General features: G+C 39.7%; 1 protein-coding gene across 6 annotated transcripts in view; it reads right to left on the bottom strand.

The window, feature by feature from the left end:
- Window positions 1–17,174, bottom strand: part of CTNNA2 (catenin alpha 2) — a 1,470,003-nt gene that overhangs the window by 94,428 nt on the left and 1,358,401 nt on the right. For all 6 annotated transcript variants that reach the window (XM_075191920.1, XM_075191984.1, XM_075192198.1 and 3 more), the window contains one exon: window positions 4,040–4,174. In XM_075191920.1, the coding sequence (XP_075048021.1) occupies window positions 4,040–4,174 (135 nt within the window). The remainder of the gene's footprint in view (window positions 1–4,039; window positions 4,175–17,174) is intronic.

Here is a 17,174-nt window from a genome sequence, read left to right as displayed (position 1 = left end):
CTGATATGAGTGTGTTCTCTGTACTGCAAAATTAGTGGCGCTATATAAATAAATAGTGATGATGATGAATGTACAGATTAACCGGTAATTGTGGTTTAAATACTGCAAAAACAAATCTGTACAATGTAAAAGAACATAATCGTATTTATAGGTGAGAGACTTACAATACTATATCTATTGGATAGCATTATCTTCTGGAAGATTTTACAACAGTAACATGAAATAGGCTTAATTATATGATTTACAGTATTCAAATTGAGTTGTTCCTAGATACCTTGGATTCTTAATAAAATAAAAGGTTTGCATGTTTCGCTAGGTGGTTATATTGGACCCCATTACTGTACCCAATGCACTAATATTTTAAATGCTCAAAGAGGTGCACTTCAAATGCACATATAAAAATAAAATAAAATTTAAAAAAAATCTGAGCTTTTTTGTTCTCCCTCCAATTGGGAGGGAGCATAAAACACAGAGAAGAACATGGATCTCTATATGCGGATTTGGGGACTCTGCTTAAGATTCAGCCTTCATGAGTCTAATAACCCTGGAGTAAGTGCGGAATGTGGGACGAATCGAGCAAATGACTCTAAACAAAAGCACTATAATCCACATAGGCACACACAGACCTGAGATGAACATAAGCATAATATTTCAATAAAAAGTCACAAATGCTTCAAAAATACTAAAACTTACTTTATACAGAGTAGTTTCTATTATATTTAGGCTCCAAATAGGAAATTTATAGAAAAAAAAGCAAATGCAGACAGTTATATTAACTTAAATTCCCTTAAAAACTGAAAAAACCTGAAGTCAGCTGGTAAATGTTCCCCCAGGTCTATGGGGAAAAAAAGTCTCAAGATAAAATATTGGAACATACAGACCAAATAATCACGTTGTGTAATTTCACTATATCTAAAAACAACCTCTCCCCGTCACATAATGCACAGTGAGCACAATTATGCAATACCTCACACTGCACTACCATAAACATAAGTGTGATATAGTTCTACAAATGTAATTGAAATGTTGAATAGTCACACATAGAACACCACAAAAGATGTTTAGTGAAAAGCAAACCTTATGTTTTTAGTATAAAGCCAAGATTATCACTAAGACTAATGTCTACAGGCCAAAAGGTTAAAAAGTATTCACAGCAACTAAAGAATATTTATGTTAAGACTTTCACTGTACATTCTACAGATTGTAAACTCAGACCTCTGTGTCTGTTTGGTAATATCCAGTCTTGTTGTATTACCGTGTTTATTCCCAATTGTAAAGTGCTACAATATATGCTAGCTCTATATAAATGAATGTTAATAATAATAATAATAATAATAATAATAATAATAATAATATATCCAATCCTTGTTACTATTGTGAGCTATTCAGTATCAGCTCTAAGATATAATTAATTATTATTTAAAAGAGTTTGCTTGAAGTCAGTACCATATATAACATGTTCACTAGCCTTAAAACTGCTAAAAAAGGAAAAAAACAACATATATAACATTTGAAAATTGTCTATGAAAAGAGAAATATTAAATTAGCAATTACTGACATTTTTAATACTTCCAACAAATAGCTCCCACTGAAGTGTTCCAATGTCCGCATAAGTGTGGAATAAAATACTAATCTTGATTCAAGACTTTGGATTTTTTTTTAGCATTTTTGGGTGGTGGATCACATTGTGATGTTAAGAGATCTGTAAATGTGTCTGTCCCAATCACCAGCGGGAGGCGCTAGTTTTATGGTAGGCCCCTATGCCTACCATAAAGCAGAGTTGTGAAATAGGTGGAGCCATCATTATCCCAAAAGGAATTCATATTATCTTAAGATGTATTGTTACCTTTTATGACTTTATTTACACCTGTGAACGTCATTCAGAAAATAGTTTGAAATAAAAAAAAATGGAATCCTTTCAAAGATAGCTAAGGTTAACATCGCCTACATGTTTCAGAAATTCTCTTTCCTACAGATATATGGAAGACAGTACTGACTCACTGAATCTGTAAGGACTGACCTGCTTAAGTAAGATAAAGCTCTGATCTACTAACAGAGCTTGTTTTCTAATACTTACAATAATACAGATGTGCATAGCAGATTACAGTCCTTCCATAATTATAATAATATTATCTTGAAATGTGCACTTGCTCTTTTACCTAAATATTGAAGATAACAAGAGATGGAGCAGCCCAGTAGGATCGATTAAGGATTGGAAAGGAACTGATTAGTGTCAGCATAAACAGGTAGAAAATAGGAGTACAATAGATTGCCATATGGGGAAATAGAACTTAAGAGTGGAAAGCAATGGCTGAACGAGGCTTTTTGGGCTTCTGAAATGGAGCTTGGTAGAATGAGATGGAAGGATGGAGAACCATTTCATGAATGGTAGAATGGTAACTGGCCTAGTTACCATTGGTGAAGCCCAAGGACAGAAGGTTGAGGACACAGTGGGGGCCTTCTGTAAGAGGAACATGAAAAGGGCATAGGAAAGACCAAAGGAGGACGAAGGAAGTTGACCACACAGGAGAAGAGTTCAGCCAGAGTTTGTGGAGATGGAGAGCAACAAAGTCGACTTGTCAGAAGATCCCTACAAATTGTAGGCCAGCAAGGAAAGTTGGCACAAGACAAGATGTGAGGATTAATGCATCTTATTTTGAATATTTTACTGCCTTAATATACTGCGATTTAATTTCCCAAACTTATTTTGAACAGTTAAAAGTTTCAAAACTATTGCCAATGCATGTCTTATACTAGAGGAAGTGATATGGTAGCATTACAAAAACCAACTGAACTAACTTAAAGAAAATGAATGATGTAATGACTGATAATGAAGTCATGTAAGATTTGTTTATTTAATAACAGGTGCAGATAACACAAATGGGCAAAGTTAATATTAAATGGGTTAGTATAGTTAGAACAGACATTATTAAATAAGTCTTTCAGGACAAAGCTCAACATTGTATTGATGTAACTTTAAGGAAAGTTGAATTCACTTCCCTAGATGTAGAAAAATGGCCTTAAATACCTGTATTGCCAGTTTTTCAAATGGGTTGTGTGTAAATTAAATGTTTCAGATATGTTCTTAAAGAATACATTTCTATAGACTTGGTTAAATATTTCTTTTCTTAATATATTTTTAGAATTTATAACTTCCTAAGACGCCTACTACTCTCACTTGCTCTGGAATCAGAAATGTGGTCTTTACAGAAGATGGATATTTTGATATTAATGTATTTTCTTTAAAGTGGGCCTGCCACCTACACATACTGGAGGCCGCCATCTTGTGGACTGAAAAAGTCTTCATCACAGGACAGCCAATCACTTCACTAGGAACCTGTGACATCACTGAGCCAGCCATTTTGTGGACTGAACCAATACTTGTGAGAGGTCAGACTATGCATTCACCAGCAACCTGTGACATCACTGCAGCATTTAATGCCAAAGCGATGTCATTAATTCACAGCCAGTTGGTAATGAAATAATTGCCTGAACTCCCATGACTATTAGTCATAGTTGGCCACTCTCCCAGAAAATCCGAGAGACTCCCATATTCCGTGCATGTCTCCCAGACTCCCGGGAGAACAGGCCATACTCCTGCACCCTGCCCACTTCCTACTGAAGTGGGCAGAACGGGAGACTCCATGACGTGATTCACCGCTCCCCGCCCCCTTCTGTCCTCACGCTTCACCTCCCCTCCGTATTTTCACCTGGAGGCGAAGAGTGGTAGCATGATATTGGTTCTGCTCACAACATACCCTCCTCAGTGAAGTCACTAGTTCCCAGTGAATTGATAGGGCTGCCCTCTCGTGAACATATCTCAACCCACAAAATGGCTGCCTCCGCTCTGTACATGGGACAAATGTTTGCACAGTTATGTCACAAACACACACTGTACACACTAAATAAAGTTAAATAATTCAGATTTTTTTTTTTTTTATTTGTTTGGACTAGTTTGCAGAACAAAGTCTCTATATACTATATAAATGATATATATTTATGAAGCATTTAGTGTAGTGAATATTTATCGCCAACTCACCCCTGAAACGATGAGCTCACCCCCCAGGTTCTGGACCTCGGCTTTCACCTTGCTGCAGATATTAAGCTGGTGGCAATAGAGGGCAATGCGCTGTAGATAGGCGAGCAGATCCTGTTTGCATGCTGAATCAGGGCACTGCGGGAAAATAAAACAGGAACATCAGTAGACTTGATTAAATGTAGCTTAGCTTCTAGTGTTACTGCATATCATTAAACCGATGCAATCAGATAAAATAATATGCAAACAGCATATCAAACATATTTTTCCACAATGACTGCAAAGCAATTTCTATGAGCAATTTTTTTTGTTGTCAGAAACATTTGTAAGGTTTTACCTAATTAAACACATTTTTATATTCTAAATTGCTGTCTAAATTATATCCTATAATTGTTGTCTAATTTACTTACAATTTATTTACTTACAATTCATTTTTTATTTGGATATAATGTAGTTGTTCGGTAACTCATAGCAACCAATCAGATACTTGCATGCAGATTAGATAGATGGAGGCTGGCTGCTGATTGGCTGCTATGGCTTGCGGAAAATTTGCAGTTTATCAATAAATAAACACTATATCACCATCATCAATTTATTTATATAGCGCCACTAACTCCACAGCGCTGAGTTAGTGGCGCTATATAAATAAAATGAGAACTCAGAGAACTCACTCACATCAGTCCCTGCCCCATTGGGGCTTACAGTCTAAATTCCCTAACATACACACACAGAGACCGAGAGAGACTAAGGTCAATTTAATAGCAGATAATTAATCTACCAGTATGTTTTGAGACTGTGGGAGGAAACCAGAGCACCTGGAGGAAACCCATGCAAACACGGGAGAACATACAAACTCCACACAGATAAGGCCATGGTCGGGAATCGAACTCATGACCTTAGTGCTGTGAGGCAGAAATGCTAACCACTGAGCCACCGTACTGCCCCACAATTCATGTAAAAGTCATTGGATAAATAATTAGAAAGAAAAAATTGGCGTCCATAAATATATCAGCATCTTATGATGCTCGGCGTACATACATTTCTAACAAGTTCATAATCAGGTTTCAATATATTCCCTCCACCTACTAATCGTTTATTGTGCTAACTAGTCCCCAGTTCCTAATTATCCCATTGTTCTCAATGGCTGCCACATCCATACAATATGGAGATCATTTATGAAGAGGAAATAGAAGGCTTTGCAGCCTTGTGTTTTCTGTTCGCATCCATTAGCCCATATGGACCTTGAGTTCCAGGGGGCAAAGGCCTGCAGAGTTAGAAGGACACACTGGCAGAAGAGAGGTTGCATAGGCGCAGGAAGGAGAGAGTTGGACGCTGTGTATACATTCTTAGCAAAGTCACTACTGTTGTTAGCTGTAGGGGTGGTAAGGGAGCATGTCCAGGGGCTATTCTTGCTGTGCACATTTATTGTCCCTCAGCCCACAAAAGGATTTGAATTCAGAGCTGGCGGATCAAGTCTTTCAATATACTTTTAATGAGACTAAACAGCTCTGACACACTGCACAGAAAAAGGCGAGGGCACAAGAAACAGTGGTCCTGATTCATTAAGGAACGTAAATGCCGATACGTGACGCATTTTGCGTAATATTGCCCTGTGCATGCCCAGAAACAAATTATACGCAGTGAACGCAAGAACATCCTAAAACTTCCGACAGCCAATGGCCGAAACACGGGAGGAGGGGCATATGCATGTAGTCAATGTATAGTAAGCATAGGCAAACTGAGGGGGGGTTCCTAGTGCCTGGAAACCCCCTCCAAGCCTGGGGCACTGTATAATTGAGGTGGCTGGACCCTGCCCCACTTCATACAGCTCTGCTTGAAAAGGGAGAGCTGTGTGCACCTAACAGTAGTGCACGCAGCATTGCCCATGTATATTATGGGGATAGTAAGAGTTGGAGAGCAGCCAAGCACTGTCTAAAATTATAGCCACGCCCCCATGCATGCTGGTCAAGCCCACTGGCGGCGTGGTGTGGAAACCCCCCTCTACAAATCCTGCGTTTGCCCCTGGTAAGGGCGTGCCAAAATTGAGCGTGGCCAACAGGGTCCAAATCAATCTCTGGGTACGTATTTTTTCAGTCATATCACTTGTACCTAGTGGCGGAACTAATAATTATGTTATTAACAGGTGACAATAAATGATTACTTTTTTTTCTGTGCGATCTGTTGGGACTTTATGTTGCACATATGCCCTGTACTTATCCTGCAGTCGGTTGTGACTGTCTCAAGACGACGAGTTCTGTATAGGCAGAGCGTACCTAGACCTGTATTCAGGAAGAGATGTTTAGTCAGATCCGCTTGTAGTTGAATAAGGACGTGCGTATGCCCGAATTATGTGCGTCTTCTTAAAAAAAATACACAATGGGCCCTAAGTCATTAAGGAAAGTAGGAGGGGGATTGAAGAGAAAGGAAAAATATGATGAAAGAAAACAAATGATATTAAAACAAGTACACCAGCCGGTGTACTCGTGTGAACACATATCGGGAATCACACCGGCTGGCTTTAGTATCAGGAGCGAGTGACTGTTATCCAAGACTTCTGTCACAACGAACTGTACATAATACGTGTGATTCCCGATATGTGTTCACATGGTATCTATCGTAGCTGAATTTGATTTACTACTCTCAACCTCACCTAATAAACACGAGTACACCGGCTGGTGTACTTGTTTTAATATCATTTGTTTTCTTTCATCATATTTTTCCTTTCTCTTCAATCCCCCTCTTCCCTCCCCCCCCCCTCTCTATCCCAGCGCCGGGGAACCTGGCACATTCTACGTTAGGGGTTGGGACCATTCCCCTTCTATCTTTTTTCCCCCTGGCTGCAACCACTCTCTTTTGGGAAGCGCAGATTATCCATTTCTGTCTATTAAGGAAAGTAAAGCAAAAAAAAATGAGTAACTTTCCACCTGGGCAAAACCATGTATCGAAGTCAGCAAATTGGATAAAGTCATTTCAATTAAAGTCTAGCAAACTTTGTTGTCTTTGTCTGAAAAGATGCGTACGGTACGCTACGGCGTACAAGGGCACGCTACGGCGTGAAAGGGCGTACGCATCCACTACACGTGGCAGCAACAGTAATTGGTCTTTTACCATACATTCGCACAAACACACATACTTATAAAATAGTACACATTAATGGTAGTTGCAACACATAGTCAGTTATGTCGAAATATAGTAGTATTTATATGTTATATCAGAGTTACATGCATATTAGTGAAATACACGGAAGGGGTTGAAGGAATAACATCATGAGTGGTATCATAATGAACCTTGTTACATATCCTACTGTTTGGTTCACTCTGCGAGGGAATCGCAGAGTGCATACACAAGTTATGAATGATAGGGAATTATGAACTACTTAAGACTAAGGAATCTTGGCGGGAAGAGCAGAGCATACCCCCTGCAGATATGACCCCCTCCTTTGGATTCCTTAGGATGAACCAGCCAATGATTGACAACCCCTTGGACATTCCTGAGACCTGGACCAATAGATGCAAGCTATACCATCTTCATTGTATTACTGTATTTGATTGTGTATATAAGCAGCAGCTTGTGATCCAGAGTGCAGACATCTTGTCCCCAGACTTCAGGATTGAATGACTGCACTGGATCCTGAGCGCCTGCGATAAGTAACGGCTGTATTTACTATTACTTCGCTTGAGTATATATATTCTATTATTTGCGAATAAATCTTTGTGCGTTGGAAACAGAACTCGAGGTTCGACAATCGTTATCGGTTAGCGACAATACGCATATAACACATGTTACATTGGAGGGGGAGCTAAATTTAATATGTGATGGCAGATTTATAGCTGGAGTAGGACAAGTCCTAGATCAGCGGTGTAAAAATAAAGCAATCAAATATTTGTATGCATATGAAAAAACTGCTAGTATTTAACTTATGTGCAAAATATAAAAAAAACTAATTTGCACCCTTTGCATTGTTTTGTCCAGGAGAAAACATACTCATTTTTTTTGCCTTACTGTCCTTAATGAATCAGACTCATTATGTCTTCGGCCCTAGAGGCTATTAGGCCCATGCGAAAATATCGGGGGGGTCTTCCCAACTTCAATGGGCTGTGGGGGGCCTGAGTAATTACCACGACTCCCTGAAGTAAAAACTTTACAACCGCATTGGTCCCACTATAATGAAAAGTGTCCATAAAATGCAATAACGCATTCAATATAGGGCAGGTGCCCCAATATTAAAACATACGTGCCCCAAAACCAGCCCATTGCCTTAAGATGATCAAAATCCTATCGAAATTGATTTTTCATCATTATTGGTTATGTTGGTATATGCACTTGGAAGATGTGCATTACTGCTTTTTGTATATACTTTTTATTTGTTATATATATATATATATATATATATATATATATATATATATATATATATATATATATTTATTACAAAACACAAAGTGCAGTACTCTGTTTTGAAGTGTAACAGTACTACTTTTATAGATTGTTTTTGAATAACATTATGTATTTTAACTTACACAATATTAACTTGCTATCAGATCTGTGGTTGAGCTATATTCGCACATCATGGAAGATTTGTGATATAATGTATTTTCTCCAAGGTGTTTATAAACAGAGAGTAGAATGGCTGAGACATGATTTAGCATGTCACTGCGCTCTCTGTGATGTCACTATCCAGCTCACGGAAGCCTTTACTAATTAGCAGCTGCGCTGATACAACGTTTGGGTTTGAAATAATGGCGCTATAATGACAACAACTTAGTACTATACTTTTAAATCACACTTCGGATTGTTTATTTTTATATTCTGAATTTTATGTTCTGAGTCTTATGATTGTTGCTGTGAACCGATTCTCTGTATGTTTTTACGTTTTGTCTTTAAATGTTAAATACACCCCCTGATTACGCTCAGAGTTGGAAGTGAAGGATTATGGGGTATGAGGTTATAAATGATTCCTTGTACTGGGATGTTATTTGTTCTGTGTCCTTGAAAAAAGGTCCTGCTCCAAGACCAAATTGTTAGTATGTGACAAAGCGGAAGCTATTTCTTTCACAGTTAAATGGTTTTCCGCACTTTGTTGTGTGTATATATATATATATATATATATATAAAAGACAAAAAAAGAGAAGCGCCACGCATAGTGTATTAAATGACCAACAATTAGTCTTCTCAAAGTGGCAAACAAGTGAATTGGCCTCGTACCAAAAGACAAATAATAAACAGCTTATCTGTAATTAGATTCCCGACATCCTATATAGACTCCTTGATGTCCAGTCTTTATGGTTCCAGAAGTTCAGATCACTATGGAGCAAAACTATTATGGTGTAGTATGCCAAATAAGGCTACCAACAATTCCTCAAAGCTGGGTACCAACACAAGCTCATAACATTATGATCCATAAAAGTGTTTTATTACAAAGATAAAATCCTTAATGTATATAAAATGCGCCCGTACATCATATAAAACAAATATAGGCTTATCTGCAGTCTTTCCTGATGGTAATCACGGATCTCTCAAAACCACCTGGCCGGGGTAGATGTGGTGATCCACGGAAAACAACACACAGAAAACGCCTTATATATATATTTATATACCCGAGTTATAATTTACTGTTACTTTACTTAGTAGATCTGGATACACACTGCTGAGGATGCTGAATGTCAAACATATAATTTAAGTTTCTCCGGAAATGGAGGATGATGTTTAATGGAAATGTTTCACTATTATTATTATTTACTACTAATGCAACGATAAGCAAATCATCGAGCATCGCACCAGAGTAAACCAGCAATATTTCATCATACAAATAAATAACCTTAATTAACAAGTTGTAAGTTCTAGTTCAGTGGTTTAAATGTAAGCGTTCCTGCTAAAATTCCCCTCCCCGTGAGCTTCTTTCATTTCATATGGATAATATTTACAGAGTCAAATGGAAAAGATGATTGATGTATTGTCTCAAATGTCATCAGAATTTATCACTTGTGTGTAGTAGAGATTTCTAAAGAGCATTTTAAAGGAAATGCAAATAAGAGATTTATTGTATAACGACATGGAATACATGCAAATGATCTCTGACTTTTAAAGAGACGTTCTCTCTTGAAAAATGCAAATCCCTTTCCTTAAAATAGAATCCCTTCCCGCTTGATTTACCGTTTTCTTTAATAATTAATAGGAATTGGCTATTTGAATATTGTGTTATTCCCTCAAATAATAATACTGATAATAGTAACAATAACATAACAATAATTAATATTACTATGATGCTTTGAGTGAGGTTAGAGCACCCTATTGTTATTCATCTCCTACTAACCTGCTATGTATACTGCTTATCAGGTCTCATGGTCACAGTGACACAGAATTTTTTAATAGATGTGCTGAAATTGTGGGAGGCAGTGACCTGATCACTTCTGTGATTGTGATAGTGAGGACAAGGCTGCATGTGACAGGGGCAGTGACATGATGTGAGGAGGGGAATGGAGGCAGCAGGAAGCCACAGACTGAGAGTTATATAATGGAAGGAGCAGGGTCCCCCAGCAGTACAGAGTATATCAGGAGATGGGTGATGTGTTAGTGAGGACAGGGCTGCATGTGACAGGGGCAGTGACATGATGTGAGGAGGGGAATGGAGGCAGCAGGAAGCCACAGACTGAGAGTTATATAGTGGAAGGAGCAGGGTCCCCAGCAGCACAGAGTATATCAGGAGATGAGTGATGTGTTAGTGAGGACAAGGCTGCATGTGACAGGGCCAGTGACACGATGTGAGGCGGGGAATGGAGGCAGCAGGATGCCACAGACTTAGAGCTATGTAGTGGAAGGAGCAGGATGTGAGTCACACTGATTCCCGAATATTGTGGTGTTAAACGTACTGATGGAACATAGTTTATAAAACATATTATGATTAAAATGTTTGACCATGTTGTATGTGAAAATTAAAAATGCTGTAACTAACAAGTTCATAATCAGGTTCCTACTCTAGGTGTCCAATAATCCCCAATGTTACCATCTCACCATATGGACCTATATGTAGGAAGAGGTGGACATCAGTGCCTGACATCATATGGTGATATCTTCAATATGGGTTTACAAGTCCCACCTCCCTATGTTACCCCTGGTAACACCTTTATAAGTTCTTGCCTGGCGAGCCGTAAAGTGAAACAGTCACATGAATCTATTCTTTCTTATTCTGTTATTTCAGAGTGCTGCAATACTGAATTATGGGAAAATAAAAATTCTGACTTAAAGTTCTCTCATTAGATCAAAAGAGGTTCCTGACAAAATGGTGTCACTCCGGATCCCCACTCCCGCTTCCTCACTGGATGCCATATATGTATTTCGAGAAAGTAATGCAGTTTTGGTCCTCTAAGGTATCACTACAGCCGCCCTTAGTAAAATCTACCCATAGTTATTTTCATATCATATCTATGAATGTCGTATCCTACCTTAAAATATTCTATACCATTCTATACTATTCCATACCATGTGCAGGGGTGCAACCAATTTATATTTTCTCTTTTATAAGGCCATACAGACCTTCATAGGTCACCTATTACAGAGCATTCCATTTATGCAGTTATTACTAATAATACATTGTCTTCCAGTAAATATCATATATATCATGCTGGACTTAATGGTTTTCAGTTTTTACTTCCAGACAATTATATGGTTATTAAAGGGACTGTTCCTAGGAATAGTGTCACTCAGAAAACCTATTTCTGTAACTGTATAACGGACATAATTACCAGCAACGTGGTCCAATAACACAACTGAAACTACCTTATTTATCACTGAGCTTATAAAGAATGTATTACTCCAACAGTGATCTATTACATAGGCTTCACAACTGCAGCAGGCACCTATAAATCCAACAGAGATCGTACTGTGATGGATGGTGAAAGTAGCAAGTGCCTCGGAGTAAAATGCCCACAAGGCTGTCACAGAACAGCAGTGCTGTAAGACCACTATAACATCACAATATGGGTCTTCTGTGTACTTGTATATGTAGTTGTATAGTGTTTTTATTAGGATGGATTGGATAGCACTCACCATGCAGACCTACTACTAACTTCACTGGTGTGGCAGTGCTGTGTGGGATCCCAGCTGCTTCCATAGAAGGTACACCTGGACGGCTTGTGTTAAGCTTCTCACTTACAAAGCCTCCACCAATGCCCTCCCCCCCCCACCTTATACAGTACATCTCTTACCTTTCACAAGATACACCCCTGTTCCACTGTTCTGCCCTACCACTGACCTCTCTTCCCCTCCCAATATCTCCTCCCACTCCCATCTCCAAGACTTCTCCCATGCTGCTCTCCTCCTATGGAACTCCTTACCTCACCCTCCCTACGAGACTCTCCCCCAACCTACAATCCTTCAAACTGTCCCTCAAAACCCACAGCTCCATTCTTTCATAGACAACCCCATCCCCCCGTCCTCTGCCCATGCCCATCACACCCATTATAGACCAGATGCTTCTACTGTTCCTCATCACCTCCTCTCTCTAGAATGTAAGCTCTCCCAGACAAGGTCCTGTCTACCTTTATCTCATGCCTGACCATTGTCTACCTGTCTAACTCATATATCCCTTATCATGTCCTTTGCTGTATCTTGTGTGAGTACTCACATTTGTACCTGTATTTGTAATTGTTCGCACATCATTCTTTCTTTATTTGTAACTTATGTTGCTATCATGTATTTTCATTATGCTTAATTGTATTCATGGCGTTGTTTATGCTTTTTGTATTCATGTATCTGTATGATGATTTCCTGTCGCTGCAGAATCTGTGGCACCCTATAAACGATGATGATAATGACGATGACGATGATGATGATGATGATGAGCTAGTTTTTCCCTATCTCCAATTGTTGTAAGCACTCACCATCCCCTGACCGGGAAAACTATAGGGGGTTTTATAATAATTATACAGAAAAGATTGTGGGAACTATTTGGTTATCTGAAATGTAAGTATCTCTAGGGATAGAGAAATAATTCCAAGCCTCCGTGAAATGTATATTAAATGTGTATTACATACCACAATACACAATATTGTATGTGCCCCGGCTATATTACATTCTGCTTTGAAAGCTGAAAAACAAGTCAGATGATTGCTAGTAATGGGGACATCAGTATTCAATCCCCAAATTCTGCATTACAAGCACAGATGAGCGTCGCATATACATCATATTACTTCCTGAAGGGAAACAATATGTGTGTCCTTGCGTGGCATAAAATGAGCTCTTTCTTCAAACGGGATCTATTTGTATTGCTCATTTATAAAATATTGCATTTATTTCCAAGGTTACAGGATGTCACGTAAGTAATGAGCGTCTTCAGATTGAGCGTTGTTGGGTATGGGAAAAGTAATGATACAAATAGAATGGAAGACGCTAAATCTGAATATTTGAAACAATATTTCCTTACTGACAATGTATGTATAAAATGAAATAGTTAAACAAAACATATTTCTTAAAAGAAAAAAAAAGAAAAAAAAAATACTGTCATGTACAGCACTGGAGACCCCATAATTGCAGGTAAAACATAGTCAAGCACCTAGAAGGGACAGGTGCGGCTTGTCTGCTATTTAGGAATGTGCTTTATTATAGTATATACATAAATATTATGTTATGGGCTGGCTCTAGAAAGGAGAGGCTGGCAAGTGGGACAGAAGGCCAATTGACCCTGGTGGCTCAGTGGTTAGCACCTCTGCCTCACAGCGCTGGGGTCATGAGTTCAATTCCCGACCATGGCCTTATCTGTGTGGAGTTTGTATGTTCTCCCCGTGTTTGTGTGGGTTTCCTCCTGCACTCCAAAAATATACTAGTAGATTAATTGGCTGCTATCAAAATTGACCCTAGTCTGTCTGTCTCTGTCTGTGTGTGTGTATATTACGGAATTTAGACTGTAAGCTCCAATGGGGCAGGGACTGATGTGAATGAGTTCTCTGCACAGCGCTGCGGAATTAGTGGCGCTATATAAATAAATGATGATGATGATGGTGACCCATGCTTGTTTTTATAGATGGCGATTAGAGCTGAGAGGTTGAGGTGGCTTCACTCACTAGTTGGCTTTGGTAGCGGAAATAACTGTATCTATCCTGCTGGAGGACACAGTAGGTGAACCATGAGACAAGCTACCTTTATATTCCTTATCATATTAACCCATTATTCTCCCTAGGTGCAGAACACGGGATGGCCTAGCCACTTAGCAAAACTTGGGGAAGGGCTTAATGAGTCTGGTCCACCTTCTTGTTTCTAACCATACGTGAGATCTGGGCAGCTAAGCCCTGTTTGAGGTGCTGCCAGGCCCCCACATCTCCAGTCTCCGTAGCAGCCGTACCACCCACATTGGCGCCACTGATCATTCTCCATATACACAGGCGGAACTGGGTATATCATGCAGTACTAATATAGTCACCAGCTCTCATTTACTATCATTGTATTATGGTGACAAATTTGTTGCGAAATCATCAGTCTAGTGCGATTTAGACAATGAAAGCAATGGGCAGCACGGTGGCTCAGGGGTTAGCACTTCTGCCTTACAGCACTGGGGTCATAAGTTCAATTCCCAACCATGGCCTTATCTGTGTGGAGTTTGTATGTTCTCCCTGTGTTTGCATGGGTTTCCTCCAGGTGCTCCAGTTTCCTCCCACACTCCAAAAACATACTGGTAGGTTAATTGGCTGCTATCAAAAATTGACCCTAGTCTCGCTCTCTGTCTGTGTGTGTGTTAGAGAATTTAGACTGTAAGCTCTAATGGGGCAGGGACTGATGTGAATGGGTTCTCTGTACAGCGCTGCGGAATCAGTGGCGCTATATAAATAAATGGTGATGATGATTGGTTGTTATGGTCCCCTGCTGTTTTGCACCTAAATGCAATGTTATTAGATGAGGCTTTGTGAGCAATAGTTCATTATTTCAGGTGTCTCACAATGGAGAAAATAATTTCCGAAGGTGCCCTATGGTCGTTCTATGTAGAACGCTGGGCGGCAGATTTAGTTTAGTGTAAATAAATGAATAATTCTAGTTTTTTTCTGGCTTACTAATTAGTTCAGCAATGCGTATACTATACCATGGGGTAATTGTATTAACCTCCGATTCTAGCAAATTGCCGATATTCGGTGATATTGCAGACCAAATTTAAACTGGCAACGTGTTTAAAGGCAATTCTTGCCTTTAAATAAATTGCCGTTTTAAATTTGTCCGACAAAGTCACTGAATATCGGCGATTTCCTAGAATTAGAGGTTAATACTTTTGCCGCTATATTTTTATTTGTGCTTTACATTGCTGTACTCGTTCTTTAACATATTTCAATTTGGCTTAAAACAGATAAGATACCTATTTGTAGGGTTTGACACTGAAAGCAGAAAGACACCGCTGTATTCTATATAAATGTGTGAGATTGTACAAGAGATATTGATATTCTTTAGACATATAAAAACCCAACTGGATCATAAATTGGGCCAATATGCTACTAGTCATGTAACCAATTCTCACATCAACTGCAGATCTCAGATCTAAAGGGAAAACTGACGGTCTGGAGATTGAAACAAGGTACGTAAGTTGGATGAACTTTAGAAAACACAGAACTAAGACATTACAACATGTAAGATCATAGATTACATTCAATAAGTAGCAGGAACGATATGACTGTGAATGCTCTGGGTCATAACAATGTCACTCAATTGAATTTTAGTACTGACCAAACACATAGTATGTGTTTATGTAGTGATCTGCAAAGTATGTCTTCTCTTATTCTGCATGTCAGATGTAATTCTTATTATTACAGTTATTCTACAGGCCATATTATATGTATAGTTATTCTATAGTAGCAATTATAGTAGCACACACTTGTACTGTATGCCATATATAATCAGGTATTAGCCATACAACATCAGCGTCTTCTAAAGTGCTCCTACCCTTGTCTTGCTCATTGCACCAATGTGGTTGGGCACCAGTCTCTGAATGCTCGCGCCTATCACATCCTGTCACAGAACACATCTTAGTCTTGTTCCAAGGGTTACATGGCACTTCATTAAAATACAGGCCTGGCTTTAATACCTGCCAGCTGTGGGTCCCATTCTGTCTAGTCAGCAGGGACAACGGTCCATTCCGGGTACCACGTGGGCACAGGGATTAGCATTGCCACATCACAATGCTGGGATCATGGGTTGATTCCTATCATGGCCCTATCAGCATGGAGCTGGCATGTTCTCTTGGTGTTTGCATGGGTTTCCTCCAGGTGCTACGATTTTCTCCCACACAGTCCAAAAACATCCTGGTGTTAATTGACGTCTAACAAAAATGGACCCGTGTGTGTGTTAGGAATTTAGACCGACCCTGGGGCAGGGATTGATGTAAGTGATTCCATAGAAAAAGGCCAATATGGTGTGGGGCTGGCTTGTTTTTTGTGGACCTTTCCTTACCACAGAGCTGGGGCCACCAAGAGAAAAACAGGTGACATTACAGCAATGTCTTGGGGCCCCTTCCTTAGCCATCGAGGGGGACCTGTCCACATCAGGTTGGTGGCTCCTCCCACTATACAGGCAGGCCAGGGCCTAGCTCCAGTAGTTTGTAGTCCCCTCCCCCTTCACACCCCTGCAGAGCGCAGACCTGGCCAACCTGTGGCTCTCCAGGTGTTGTGAAACTACAAGAGCCAGCATGATTTGCCAGGATAGCCGGCATTGAGATTCCAGCCCTGCACTGACCAAGCTGGGACTGTTCCCCACTAAGACAGGATTACCTCACGCTGCAGGTTTACCTGTAAATATCCCAGCTTTCCTAGCCTGGGGTTGGAATTTATATATCGGGGGTGTTGTGGGGGGGGGGGGGGGGAAACCCCAGGTAACCCTGCTTTTGTTTAACCCTATTGGGTATGTACACAATACACTCCCTTATAGAGGAGTGGACTTTTTAAAATGTGGTGACATGCTTTGAATGCACTGAATTGCAGCATTCCAAAAATATATACTGCAGCGCAAATGGGTATGGACACACAGGATAAAATGGCTTCCATTTTTACATTCTTGCATGCTTTGGACTCGTATACCAGGCACAGGGCCTAAACACAGATCCAATGCCTCATTAATGGTTCGGTCACCCTAGGCTAACACGCTCATAGAGCCCCTTCCCCTCCAAGAG

Source organism: Mixophyes fleayi, chromosome 1 (genome assembly GCF_038048845.1).
Source record: "Mixophyes fleayi isolate aMixFle1 chromosome 1, aMixFle1.hap1, whole genome shotgun sequence".
Classification (NCBI taxonomy): Eukaryota; Metazoa; Chordata; class Amphibia; order Anura; family Limnodynastidae; genus Mixophyes; species Mixophyes fleayi.
This window is presented reverse-complemented; position numbering and strand designations above follow the sequence as displayed.